At 44.1% G+C, this 14,107-nt stretch overlaps 1 protein-coding gene across 7 annotated transcripts in view; it reads right to left on the bottom strand.

Annotated features, from left to right (window-relative positions):
• Positions 1-273: 273 nt before the first annotated feature.
• Positions 274-14,107, bottom strand: part of BTRC (beta-transducin repeat containing E3 ubiquitin protein ligase) — a 181,817-nt gene continuing 167,983 nt past the window's right edge. For all 7 annotated transcript variants that reach the window (XM_045854053.1, XM_045854055.1, XM_045854056.1 and 4 more), the window contains 2 exons: positions 6,832-7,026; positions 274-4,882 (listed from right to left, as the gene is read on the bottom strand). In XM_045854053.1, coding sequence (XP_045710009.1) covers positions 6,865-7,026 — 162 coding nt within the window. In that variant the 3' untranslated portion in view covers positions 274-4,882; positions 6,832-6,864. The remainder of the gene's footprint in view (positions 4,883-6,831; positions 7,027-14,107) is intronic.

The following is a 14,107-nucleotide window of genomic DNA, read 5'->3' as shown; positions in this document are numbered from 1 at the left end:
GCCCTCTCAGGAGGAACTCAGGGCTCAGCTATGGTCATGGGAGGCGCGGCCGTGGGGCCCAGTTCCCCAGCCAGACGCCACTCCAGCTTCAGTTTAACTCAGCAGGGGGACATCCGTGGTACGCGGGGCCCACATTTATTCACAGCGTCTGGCCCCGACTTCTCTCCACAGTTTTCTTGTGTTGGATCATCGTAAGAGGTGCTTGTGCACTCTCCCAACTTGTGTATTGAAAAACTCACTGTTCCACTGGTGTTGGGGCAAAGAGACAAGACACTTGGAAAATTCACTTTAATCTTATATTTGTGATTTAAGTTACTTTTTTCTGAACAGTTTAAAAAACCAAACACACTATATCACCATGATTCTAGGTTGTGGACACATCGGCACATCGACTACACACCACCGAGACACGATCGCACACGTCAAAGTGGTCAGCACTTGTCAGGCCGAGAGAACAGAGGGCCGGACCGGCGGGAAGCTCACATTTGCGGCCGGGCCTGCCCCCACGGTTACAGCCCTCAAAACTCTCTCAGGACAGTCTGAGTTGGGCTTGAGTGATCACTGACTCGGGGAGGTGTTCATTTCCTTGGTACCCAGAGGCCTGACCCTCCGTTTCCTTCAGTGTCCAAGAAGGAAGGAGACAACGGGGAAGTGATGCTGATAATGCCATTCATCCTCAACCGCACGTATCTTCAAACGCATACAGAGCCAATCAGGAGCTGAGAAAGCCAGACTGCGGGCTGTAGAGCACAAAGTTTTAGAGGTCATCTGCCTCCAGCAAATTTTAGTGTCTAATCACAGGTACTCAGCTTCCAATAGAAGAGGTTTCAGGATATCAGTGCACTAAGTGCCACGTGAAACCAGGTTGCCACGATCATGCTCTTTTGGTTTCTCTCCTTAGTTCCAAGAATATTGAAGTCACAAATGAACTACGGGTGAAAGCAACAAGCAGCAGAACCCAGCCCCATTCACCGCAAAGACAGCCGTGCGGATGAAGCCCGGGGAGAAAGGCCCGGCCTGCAGGCTCTGGGTGCCCAGCTTAGACTCGAGAACCACTCTGGGAGGGGAGAGAGGAAGGTGAGGAAGGGCAAGGGCGCCTTTTCACGCCCTCCACCTCCTGGAATGTCTGTTAAAGGTGTGCAAATGGCGAAGGAGATCGAGATGAGGGTTAAAGTCAAATGGTAAACCTGATCATCAAGGAACGTGTCACAGGTGGGGGTCTCTTAGCACCCCCTTTTCTACCTAGACTCGTGGTGGATTCCTCCATAACTGAGCTTGCAGCCTAGCCCCTGAGGCTGGCCCTTCGGGCAGGAAGGCGTTACCATCTAAGGTAAACGGAGGACACCAAGGTCAGCAGTTCCAGGGAAGAAAACACCCTCCTCATTACTTCCAACAGTCCCCACCCCTGCCACCCGAGCCCTCTGCTTCCTGCACAACCGGTACTGGGTAAGACAGAGGCCAGCCCCAGCGCTCAGACCAATGGGTACCAAGAGAAGGCCAAAGAGTTCGCATTTTCTTCTCTTTAGCTTTTGATTTTACAAAAGAAAAATAAAAAAGGATTTTTCTTACTCAAGCAGAACACAGAATGAATGACTTAGGAGTCCCAGTGTCTTTTCCAGCTCAGAAACAAATTACGAGGGCCAGACTTCGTACAATCTGTCAGCAGAGTTCCAGAGTACCTGTCTCTAACGTTTCTGGTGAAGAGCCACCAGAAAGAAGTTTGCCAAGGGACAAATGTGAAAGGCTTCCCATTCACAACACACGTGTGCTTCCACACTGCACGTAAGGGAGCAGACGGATGTTCTCGGCAGTGGAAACACACACGTGTGCAGCGAAGCATGCTGGTGCCGTCCCGGCAGCCCGGGTGGACGGAGCGCTGCACGGGCCCACGGGGCCCCGGGTGTAGGTGCACCCACACTCCCCGAGCCCGCCTCTGAAGGGGCTCCCTCCACCTTTAAGGAACATTCCTTTCAGCCCCCCGCCCCCCGGGAATTTTAGTGAAAACAGACTAATCTACAATGGAGACGTTTCGTTTCAGAGCCCAGAGGCCCCTTCAGCTCCTCTTCTACCATTCCTTTAAATGTGTTGAAACTTTCTTTGTTTCTCTTTTTAAAAAGGTCAAACTTTACATTTATTCTAGCCCAGTTGGGGATTAGTGATAATCAATTCCCACTGAAATCATGCAGAGATGGTAAGTGGGGTTTACCTTCTCTGGAAATGAACTTCTACTTACCTGATTATTTCTTCTACAATGAACTGGTAAATGACCCCCAGAGCTGAGAAATGTGACTGACTCAAGTTTTTCAGACCACTTCCCTTCATTCCCATTTCCATCAGCAGCAGAGGACAACGTGGGGAATATCCTCCACGGGGCTAATGGCTGCAGGCTGCAGGGCCTGCCTCAGTCTCACTTACGATGTACTGGACAGGCTTCAGAACGGCCTTAGAAACAATCTACCTCCAAACCTAGATGGGAGAGCAAAACCCCGGGTACCAACGCATATTCAACAGCTCTCACTTCAGAACAGCAGCATGTAACAGAAGGGCTAGTAAGTTATGGCTATTGGACAATATTTTAAAACAGCTTAAAACCCACGCCTCTTGAATGCCTGGCCTGTGTGTCCACCAGGGCCGATGGTCCTCTGCCTCATCTGCAGCAGCGTTCTCCACCAGTCAGAAAGGCATCAATAGTCAACACAATGGACAAGGAACCACGACAAGTGACTAAATAGAAAACATTTCTCTGTGGCATTTGGGTAGTTGGGAAGGGAATTATACTCAGAGGATACTTCCTAGGCAATGACATGGTACACTGGGAAATACTGTCCGAATATAACCTGGAACTGAAAGCGTAAACGCACTCATAAAGCAGGAAAGGAGAACTGCGTATGCATGCCTGCCTCACACCATGTAATGACAACATTCGGTCGGGCACATTTTGGGAAGAGAACGCCTTTTTGCAAATCAGAGGGAAGAGGAAAGATGGTTTTCCTCGCCTTCGCCATCGCTGAAGTAAGGGTGGCCTGGCTGTGAGGTTACTTGCAGCTGGCTCCCACTCCGAAGTTTTCCAGCAGCTGGTTAAAAAGGGGCTTTCTTTTCCTCAACCACTTGGACCAGGGGTGGAAACGAAGGGCCTGACAGCTCAGCTTCCAGGGGAAACTTGAGACTGTGCTGTGGCCTCGGGCATTTGGATGGGCCTGCCTGTGCACTGGAAGTGGCTGGTGCAGGCCTGTTCCTGCCCCAAGAGACGAGCTAGGCACACACTGACGGCGTTCTCTGTGCTCCCAGGTTGGGTGGCACCTGTGCCCCGCACCTGACGCCCACACAGCTGCCTTTCAAGTGGCCGGGTCAGCCCAGCCCTGGCTGAGGTCCATTTGTTTGTGTTATTCACCAACTCCCAGAGAAATTTTACTGGTCGGGGGAGAGTGGAGAGGAAATAAGACCAGAAGGAGGAGGAAAAGGAAAAGAGAAGGCAGTCTCTGCCTCAGTAAGAAACCCTGTGTGCCAAACTTCACCCTGACCTGCTCTCTCCGGCAGCTTTGCCCTTTGTAAATACTGGGTTTGAGAGAAGCAGAAGGAAGGTTCTGCAGTGCAAAGTTGAGATGATTTAGCTTGATTTTTTTTAGAAACGCTATTTACTGGACTAAATGAAAAAGAAATAAACTTTTGCTCCTGACCACCTCTAAAGCTACTCTGACCGTGGCCTTGGCAAAGACACAGGTGCCTGGGTGCTCACAGGCCCTGATGAGGAATCCAGAGATCTGAACCATTATGCAGAATGCACCCAGCGACCGGCTCTGGCTATTCAAGCCTTTCTGTAGGCTGAGCCTTACCAGTGATTTAAGATGAAGTACAATGCTTTTTATTACACATCTAATTGTTAATGAGAGAAAATGCAATCAGCAACTCCTTTGCACACTCGACATGGAACCGAGGAGACCGCTGAGTCCAGAAAAGATGTGACCATTGATGGAGCCCAGGGAATTTCGGCTCCGCCCCCTCCCTCTCTTTGGGGAAGGGTGTCAGAAGGAGAACAGAGTTGCAAAGATGATGAAAACACCATGTCTGAGAACTCATCGTTGTCATAGAGGGTCACCTGCAGCAAAAGCCTCAGTTTGAAATTTTGACCGAACAGCATTGAACTTTTCCGAAAAGTGTTGCATTTTCTAGCAGATTTGTCTCATGCTAGCTGAAGACACTCTCTTCACACTTCTCAGGTGCAGCCGAGAAGCAGGTTGGAGGGGAGTGGGAGGAGGGGAAGGGGTGCAGAAACAGAGAAAAGAGACGGAAGGAAAGAGGCCCAGATCTCCCGGTGTGCTTATTCTCATCGTCGTCTCTCTCTCGCCCCAGAGACTGTGCGGACAGCTGTCTCCGAAGCACAGCGGGGCAGCGCTGAGCTTGCCAGGTGCTGGGCGTTCCCACGGTTCACAGGGAGACACTGGGTGCTGTCTGGCTTCAAGTTGTACCCCCTCTCCCCTAGAAGTGGGTCTCTCCCAGCAGGCTATATAGGGAAACTAGTTCTTCTGCTTAACAGCAAAGCAAGAGAGATTCTGGCAAAACACTAATATATTTATAAGTCATCTTTGTCTGGAACCAAACGAGGAAAAAAAAGGTGCAGAGGGGAAAGGAGGAGGGGAAGTGAGGTGAGCTTTAAAAGTTCCAATCAGTCACGAAAGAAAAGATCTTCTGATAGCAGCACGGAAGCAGTCAGCTGTGCTGAGCAGCCCCTCCTGAGCCGACTGCAGACCAACTGTGTCCCAACAGGAGTCTCAAAGCCCCACTCCTCGGCTAGTCCGGGGGAGGCGGGTAGTATTTTGATTGTTACTGTTGTTGCTCATCCTGGTATTGGCAGATACGTTAAATACCGCAACTTTAATGAGTCCTGTGTGAAAACAGAGCAGATAGTCATTAGTCCCTTTCCCGGTATTTCTCACTTGCTCTATGAGAAAAAGAATATTAACTTAGCTGTCAATTGGGAGAAAGGCTGAGAAATCCTTCCCAATGCCTGCTCTTGGCCCCTGCCAAGTAGGAGCTTCTTTTGGAGGCTGCACGGCCTGTTCCGGGACTTGGCAGGGGCTCACTGACACGTTCAGAGTCACGCAGAGTGATCTGATGTCTTGAGATTAAGAGGGACTGTGTGGGTGCAGCAGCATCAAGCTTCCTTCTGCTCCCTGCACAGGCGCAGCGGGTGAGGACAGCTCTAAGGTTTTGGCCGCGGTGGCCTCCAAAGACCAGTGTGCACTGGCCTTATCCTCTCTCTGCACCTCAGAGGGAAGATGAAGACGTGAATGGTGAACACACGGAGTCCTCAGCAGCCCCAGAGCTACTTCCAAGGTCAAAAGACGGTTCTTTTCATTTTAGAGGGAGCAGGTGGTGGCTGGGTGTGTGGCCTGGAGATTAAGGCAGAAGCCTTGGGAAAAGACACGGCAGCCAAAGAAAGGGGGCTTGGATAAGGAAACAAAGCCCGAGACAAGACTCGAGGGGGATGCGTACGCTGTAGGGGTGAGAGGGGAAAGGAGACATAAGCCATAAGGGCACCAGGAAAAGATTACATATGGCAGGATGCCACAGAAATCTCAGGAGCACAAATTTTGGCAAAAGGAGGGGATAGGTAACATGATTACAATATTAATACCAATAAACCACTTTTTACTAAGGGCTTGTTAGGTGCTAGGCATTGTGCCAAGCAATGAAAATTTTATATACAACATTTCAGCTGCAGTCCTCACAACAGCTCTGCGTAGTGTGTGTACCTGCAACCTTCACTGTACTCATCAGGAGGCCGAGGCTCTGGGAGGTCACCTGCCCACGGGCACGCAGCTGGGACTCTCACCCAGGCCTGCTGGCAGGACTTGGCTGAGGAGGCTGAGGGAGGAGGAGGCAGCACATCCTCCGTGAGAAGTGGGCACTGAAGTGAGCCCAGCAGGGCACGGACCACCCCACTCAGAAAAGCCACTGTAAAAAGACGTGCAGAAAAGTGTGCTAAACGTGTTCTTCTGCCACAAGCGCCAAGGCAAGTGTGGGAAACGATCCCCAAGAACAGTGTAGTTTCCCAAAACCAGCAATAACTTAACGTATTTCAACCAGTTAGGACACCAGGTATAATTGGAATATACCATAATATAGTTGAAGATGAATTTTAGGATTTTTTCCAGACTCAGAGGGGGAGTACCGCCCTGGCCTTATCCTCTCTCTGCACCTCAGAGGGAGGACGAAGATGTGAATGGTGAACACACGGAGTCCTCAGCAACCCCGGAGCTACTTCCAAGGTCAAAAGATGGTCCTTTTCATTGTAGAGGGAGCAGGGAGTGGGCATGAGGATAAAAAAGCTACCTCTCATGTCAAATGACACCGACAAGGCAGAGCTGTGAGAGGTCAGCATTTTTCATCAAGAGATCTTCCCACTCATACACTAGATTATCTACCCGATTTAAAGGGTTTTTATCCTAAGTACTGGTTTAATTCGGGAACTACAAAGCCACAGGCTTTCGGGTGAATTCCTCTTAGTTTTGAAATGGATTCAAATCTCTTACTCCCCCCCCCACCCTTACTTTCTTAAAAACGTTATTAAATAATTGGGACAGGAGTTATTAGCTGTACTGCACACAGGTCAGCTAGAGCTAGTTCAAGAATCATGCAGAACTGAGGCTGGCCACCCTGACGAAGGCGGCACCCCACACACAGCCCCCGCTCTGCATCAGGACGTCAGCCTCCCTTGCTTTCCCGACTCGGAAGGACAAAGGGCACGAGAAGGCTCTGCGAACTAGCAATACCTACAGCCAACACTCCATCTCCTATTCACAGTGCTAGGTGCACAATTCTTTTTCATACCTGGGCAAGTATATGAGGTCAGTGTACGATTATTTATCTGGAGATATATGTGTATGTTCGAGAAGGTGAGCGGGGGGGCTCGGCTTGGGCAGTCGGGTCGTTGAGAAAGTCCCAGATGAGGATCGTGTCATCGTGTGAGCTACTGACGATCTGGAACTCATCAAACTGGAGTCGGAAAACCCTTCCCGAATGCTCCTGAAGAAGCAGAAACAGAAACTTTTGAACTACTCAAAATCAAAAGGACACATATTCAGCAACATGTGAAAAGGAGTCGATGGCAAGGCTAGGTAGCGCTGATCATTTTCTCTACCATTTAGCTGTTTTAACAGAGAAAAAACCTAATTTGGATGAAAGGCAACACTGGGCAGCTGATTTCATGCACAACTGAAGTAATATGCACTAGAGCTGAGACACGTCCCGGAGCATGCTGGTTTCTCACTGCTAACTCTCCCAGCCTTAGGCTAAACAAGACCATCACTCAGTACCTCCCTGGCCTTGTCCTCTCTCTGCATCCCTAGGATTCTTCTGCAATCAGCGGCCAAGGATTGATGCGCAATACTAAGCGGTGTGCTGGTAAATGTTTACCAATGAACTCTCCCAACTTGTAAAAGCGCCTGCACATTTTCATGGTGTAAAAGTTCCTACTCTGGCCAACTCCAAGCTATCTGTATGAGTTCAACAAGCTTGCAAAATTCAGGACAATTTACTACCTGACTCTCCTAAGCAGTTGTAGGCATACACAGCACACCATTGCAGCACCCCAGAAGGCTTCTTGAGCCCCTTGCTTGTCAATACAACCTTCACCCCGATGGTATCAATTCACTTTTCCTGTTTTTCAATTTCATATAAATATGCTCAAGACAGCATTCTTTTTCCTGGTTCCTTTCACTTAGCACTACAAGATTCTTCTCTGTTACTACATGCAACAGCAGTTCATTTTTTTTTTTTTTTACTACTGGTTGCTGCTCCCTTATATGACCACACCACAACATACTGTGTCCTGTGGTGGACGAACAGGCTGATTCCAGTCTTGGTTCTGGTAAGTAAAGTCTCCGGGCACATGTGTGTCGATGGGCACGTGCTCCCATCTTCCCGAGGAGCAGCACTGCCGGCCCATGGAGTAGGTGTGCTCTTGGCATTAGTGAGCGTGGCAGAAGTTTTTAAAAGTTGTGCCAATGTATACTCCTCTCAGCTGTGTATCAGAATTCCAGTTGCTTCACATCTTCAACAGACTGGTACTGCCAATCTTTTAAATTTTGGCTACTTTAATAGATTTGTAGTGGTATTATTATGTTGGAGTTTTAGTTTGCATTTTTCTTTATGAAGTTGCAATAGTTCCCTTCTATTCCTAGTTGGCTGAGAGTTGATCACAACTGGATGTTGGACTTTGCCACATGCCTTTTCTGCATCTCTTTATATAATCATGTGATTTTTCTTCTTATCCTTTTGATGTGATGGGTTACATGAACTGGTTTTTGAGTGTTATACTTGCTTTTGCATACGCGGAATAAGTCCCGCTTGGTCATGGTGTGTAATTCTCTTTATACACTGTTGGATTCGGTTTGCTAATATTTGTGGAAATTTATCTAAATATAAGTTACTTCATTTTACTGGCATATTACCACCTCTTAAATAATTTCAGAAATCTTCCTTATTGTGAAATCACTAAACGTAAGGAGAGTAATATCACACTTAAATCTGAATCAAATGGTTTAAAATATTACCAAAAAATCCTAATAAATTCATATTACTTATGAAATTGCACGTTTGCCTATTACATTAGTATTCAAAAAATATTTTATTTTGAATTACGGAAATAATCACACAATACCTGCCATCTCACCCGTTTTCCGGTGCGTGGCCAGCAGAGCTGCGTGCAGTCGCTCTGCGGTGCAGCGGGTCCCAGAACCCTCTCGTACTGGAACACTAAAGCTCCTCGCCCGGGAGATGGCTCCCTGGTCACCACCCTTCCACTTTCTGTTTGTATGTGTTCAGCCGCTTTAGATACCTTGTCCTATTTGTCTTCTTGTGACTGATTTGTTGCACTTAGAATAATGTCCTCAACTTTCACCCATGGTGTAGCATGTGATAGTATTTCTTTTCAAGGCTGAACAATATTTGTGTGTGCGTGTGTCACATTTTGTTTATCCATTCATCTGCTGATGGACACTTGGGCTGCTTCCGCCTCTTGGCTATTGCGAATAATACTGCTGTGAACATGAATATGCAAAAATATCTCTTTGAAATCCTATTTTTGATCTTTTGGATATAACGTATACCCAGAGTGGGAGTGCTGGATCATAATTCTATCTCTGATATTTTGAGGAACTGCCATACTGTTTTCCATAGAGGATGTACCATTTTACATTCTTTACAAGATGCAAATACACTCACAGACGAGCATCTGTATGCATGAGACATACTGGTCTGTGGTTTTCTTTTCTTGTAATATTTTTGTCTGCTTTTGCTCTCAGGGTAATTCTGCTTCATAGAATAAGTTAGGAAGTATTCCCTTTGCTGCTATCTTCTGGAAGAGACAGTAGAGAACTGGTACAATGTCTTCCTCAAACATTTGGTAGAATTCACCAGGGAACCCATTTGGGTCTGGTGCTTTCTGTCTTAGGAGGTTATTGATTATTGCTTCAATTTCTTTAATAGGTATAGGCCTATTCAGACTGTCTATTTCTTCTGATGTGAAGGAAGAGGCTATCAAGTTTAGGGCACAGAGATGTGTTCACAGTATGTCTTTTTATTATTATACTTTTAATGACCATGAAATCTATAGTGATTCAAAGTTGTATTTAACATTCAAAAATCAATGTAATATTCCAATTAACAAAATAAAGGTGAGAACATAAGATCATTTCAATGGCTGTAGATAAGTGCATTTAACAAAATCCAACATCTATTTCTAACAAAAACTCTCAGCTATCAAGGAGCAGAAAGGAACTTCCTAATCCCCTACTAATGTTTATCCATGAAAACCTATAGCTACCACATATCTGTGTGCATGTGAGTTGCCTTTTCCCCATGATAAGGACATCCACTGTTACTAATTCGTTTGATCATTGTACTGAAGGTCTTAGTACGATAAAACAAGAAAGAGAAATAAAAGGTATACAGGTTGGAAAAAAGTAAAAGTGTATTTCTATGTATTTGCAATGAACAATCCAGAAACTAAAATTTAAAAATACCATTTACAATCGCATTAAAAATATGAAATACTTAGGGATAAACATGATAAAAGATGTACAAGATCTTTGCACTGAAAGGTATAAAACATTGCTGAGAAAGTTTAAAGAGACCTAAACAAAGAGCGATATACTGTGCTCTCGGATCAGAAGGCTCAATATTATTAAGAAGTCAATTCTCTCCAATGCAAAATTGATCTAGATTTAATACAATCCCAATGAAAACCTCAGCACATTTATTTCTGGGGGGTGAGGGGTGGGACTTACACTATTAAAATTCATGAGTTATTAAAAAGCTGCAGTAACCAAGATAATATGACACTGACATCAAGACAAAGACAAACAAATAGATGAAAAGATCAATGGAACTGAGTAAGTTCATAGGTAGACCCATACACACATGGTCAATTGGTTTTTGAAAAGGCTGCAAAGGCAAGTCGGAGGAAAACGGACAGTTCTGAATAAATGGTACTGGAATATCTGGATAGCTATGCGAACTTTGACCCATACCTTTTACCATCTACAAAAGTTAACTAACAATGGATCATAGACCAAAATGTAAAAACTAAAACTATACAACTTCTAAAGAAAACACAAGGGAAATCCTTGTGACTCTGGATTAGGCAAAGTTTTTTTTTAGAGATATAATATCAAATAGCAAACCGTAATAGACAAAGTTGATACATTGGGCTTAATCAAAATTAAGAATTTCTTCCCTGGTAGGTGTAGCTCAGTGGATTGAGCGCAGGTCTGCAAACCAAAGGGTCACCAGTTCGATACCCAGTCAGGGCACATGTCTGGGTTGCAGGACAGGTCTCCTGTAGGGGATGCTCAAGAGGCAACCATACACCGATGTTTCCCTCTCTCCTTCCCTCCCCCATCTCTAAAAATAAATAAATAAAACCCTTAAAATAGTTAACAATTTCTGTTTTAAAAGATTCTTTTAAGGGAATGAAAAAACAAAAGGAGTATCCTGAATATATAAGGAAATCTCAAAACTCAATAATAAAACCACTCAATTAAAAAAAATGGGCAAAGATTCAAACAGATACTTCACCAAAATAGATATATGAATGGCAAATAAACACATGAAACAATGTTCAACATTATTAACATTAGGGATATGTAAATTAAGGTCACAATGAGGTACCATGAGACGCTTAATAGAATGACTCAAATTAAAAAAAGACTATACACTGAGCAATGGCGAGGATGTGGAACTCTCTCATGCGCTGTTGTACTGTAATGTTAAATGGTACAACTATTTTGGAAAACAGTTTGGCAGTTTCTAAAAATATTAAACATATATTTATCATATGATCTAGCAATTCTGCTCTTAGGATTTACCCAGGAGAAATGAAAGCATACAGTCACATAAAGACTTGCACATAATGTTTATAGGAACTTTATTTATAATAATCATAAATTGGAAAAAATCCAAATTTTTATCAACTGGCAGATGGATAAATTGTGGTATAATTATACAATGGAACACCACTCAGCAATGAATTACTCCTACATCAACAACATGGGTGAATATCAAAATAATTAGGCTTAATGAAAAGAAGCAAAAAAAGAGTACACACTCTTTTTTGATTCCATTAACTAAACCCTAGAAAATGCAAACTAATCATAATTGACATAAAGCAGATTAATGGTTGCCTGGGGACTGGAGCAGGGGGAAGTGAGTGGAATGGGAAGGAGGGATTACATAGGAGGGTAAGTTCATTATCTCGGTTGAAGTGGTAGTTTCATGGGTATGTACATATGTTAAAATTAATTATTAAGTTGTATACTTTAAATATGTCTACTTCATTGTATGTCAATTATATTTCAATAAATCTGTTTTCAAAAACTTAAGACAACTCAATAAATGAGGACAAGATTTGAATAGATACTTCACAAAAAAGGAACATGAAAAGATGTTCTATACCATTAGTTATCACAAAATGCAAATTAAAACTATAACCACTACAATTCACTAAAGTGACTATAACTGAAAAAAACCTGACAATAACAAGTGCTGTCAAGGATGTGGATAAATGAGTCTCTCATACATTGTCAGTGGAAATCTAAAATGGCATGCATCTGTAAACTCCCAAAATGACACTTTGAAAATAGCTTAGTAGTTCTTTCAAATTTAAACATACACTTATCATAGGAGCCAGAATTGTACTTCTAGGTGTTTACTCGAGAGAAATGAAAACAATATGTACGTACAAAACCTGTATGGGAATGTTTTCAGTATCACCCAAAACTGGAAACATTCTAAATGTCCTTACCCTGATAAACGAATAAACAAACTGATTTATCTATACAATGGAATACTACTTAGCAATAAAAAAGAACAAAGTTCTAATACAGGCAACAACATGGATGAATATTAAATAAAGTGAAATAAGCCAAAGGCAAAACACTACATACTACTGATTTAATTTATATGACATTCATAAGGTAGCAAAAGTACAGAAATAGAAATCAGATGAATGGTTGCTAGGGGTGATTCTAAGGAACATCATTTTAGGGAGACATTGAAAATTTTCTATAAGTTGATTATGGTATATAGACATCTGAACAGTTCACAGAAGTACATTAAAGGACTTCATGTCAAGGTGGTGGCATAGGCAGACATGGCCCACCTCTTTGCACAACCACAAAAAATTTGCAACTAAAATATAGAATAATCGTCGCTCAGAACCGACGGAAATCGAGTTGAATGGAAGTCAGACAACCACCTGCCTAACACTGTTTGACCTGCCTTGGAGATCCCCAGGGACTCTGCCCCACCCAAATCATGCGCCCACCTAGGATGATCTTCTATATGAATGGCTGGTCTTGGCTTGTGTTTTGTAACTTCCTAAATCCCCTCAAACAAGCAACAGCTGGCCTCAGTGAGCCCCAGGTCTGGAACTAGCAGCCTACATTCACAGTAGACTTAGCCTGAGAATCTCCAAGCCCAGTACAAATAGCAGCTATCTCAGACTGCTTTATAATTCAGGCAGGGTGGCCCCAGGGAAAACACAGGTGGGGGCTGACTTTGGCCTGTACCACCCGATAAACCCACAGGGTCAGCACACCAATTGGGCAGCTACAGACATGTTGGAGCACCACTACCCTGCTCCTGCATGGCTGATTCTCCACGGAGGGTGGAGGATGGTGGTCAGTGGTCACAGCCAATCACTGCAGCTGACTAACCTGGGTAAATCCCTCCCATTGATTTACCAACAGCAACCAAGGCTCAACTATAAGAGGAGAGCACTCAGCCCAGATGAAGGGCATACCTCGAGTTCCCAACTTGGGAGATGGAGGAGGTTGTGCCACTGGACCCTACAAGACACCTACTATATTAGGCTACACTCCCAAGACACCAAGTCAAAGCAGCTTTACCTAGTACACAGAAACAAACACAGGGAGAATGCCAAAACGAGGAGGCAAAGAAACATGGCCTAAATGAACAAACAGATCAAAACTCCAGAAAAAGAGCTAAACACAATGGAGATAAGGAATCTATCAGATGCAGAGTTCAAAATACTGCTTATAAGAATGCTCAAGCAACTTAGTGAGGATATTAACAGAATAAAAAAGATCTAGTCAAAAATGAAGGATACATTAATTGAAATGAAGAACAATTTACAAGGAAACAACAGTAGAGTAGATGAAGCTGAGAATCAAATCAATAATTTGGAACATAAGGAACCAAAAAACCACCAATCAGAACAAAAAAAAAAAAAAAGAATCCAAAAAAATCAAGGACAGTCTAAACAGCCTGTGGGACAACTTTAAGCATTCCAATATTCGCAAAGGGGGTCAGAAGAAGAGAAAGAACAAGAAATTGGAAATCTATTTGAAAAAATAATGAAGGAAAACCTCCTTAATTTGGTGGAGGAAATATACAACTCCAAGCACAGAGAGTCCCAAATGAGATGGGCACAAAGAGGCCCACCCAAGACACGTCATAAGTAAAATGCCAAAGGTTAAAGATAAAGAGATGGGAGGGGGTTGTGGGAGAATGGGTGAGAAGTGAGGGGATTAAGTACCAACAGGTGGTTACAGAATAGCCATGCGGATAAAAAGTACAGTGTAGG

This window comes from Phyllostomus hastatus, unplaced genomic scaffold (assembly GCF_019186645.2).
Source record: "Phyllostomus hastatus isolate PE091 unplaced genomic scaffold, TTU_PhHast_1.1 phas_scaffold_1066, whole genome shotgun sequence".
NCBI lineage: Eukaryota > Metazoa > Chordata > Mammalia > Chiroptera > Phyllostomidae > Phyllostomus > Phyllostomus hastatus.
The sequence above is the reverse complement of the archived record's forward strand: the minus strand, read 5'-3'. Positions and strand labels throughout refer to the sequence as shown.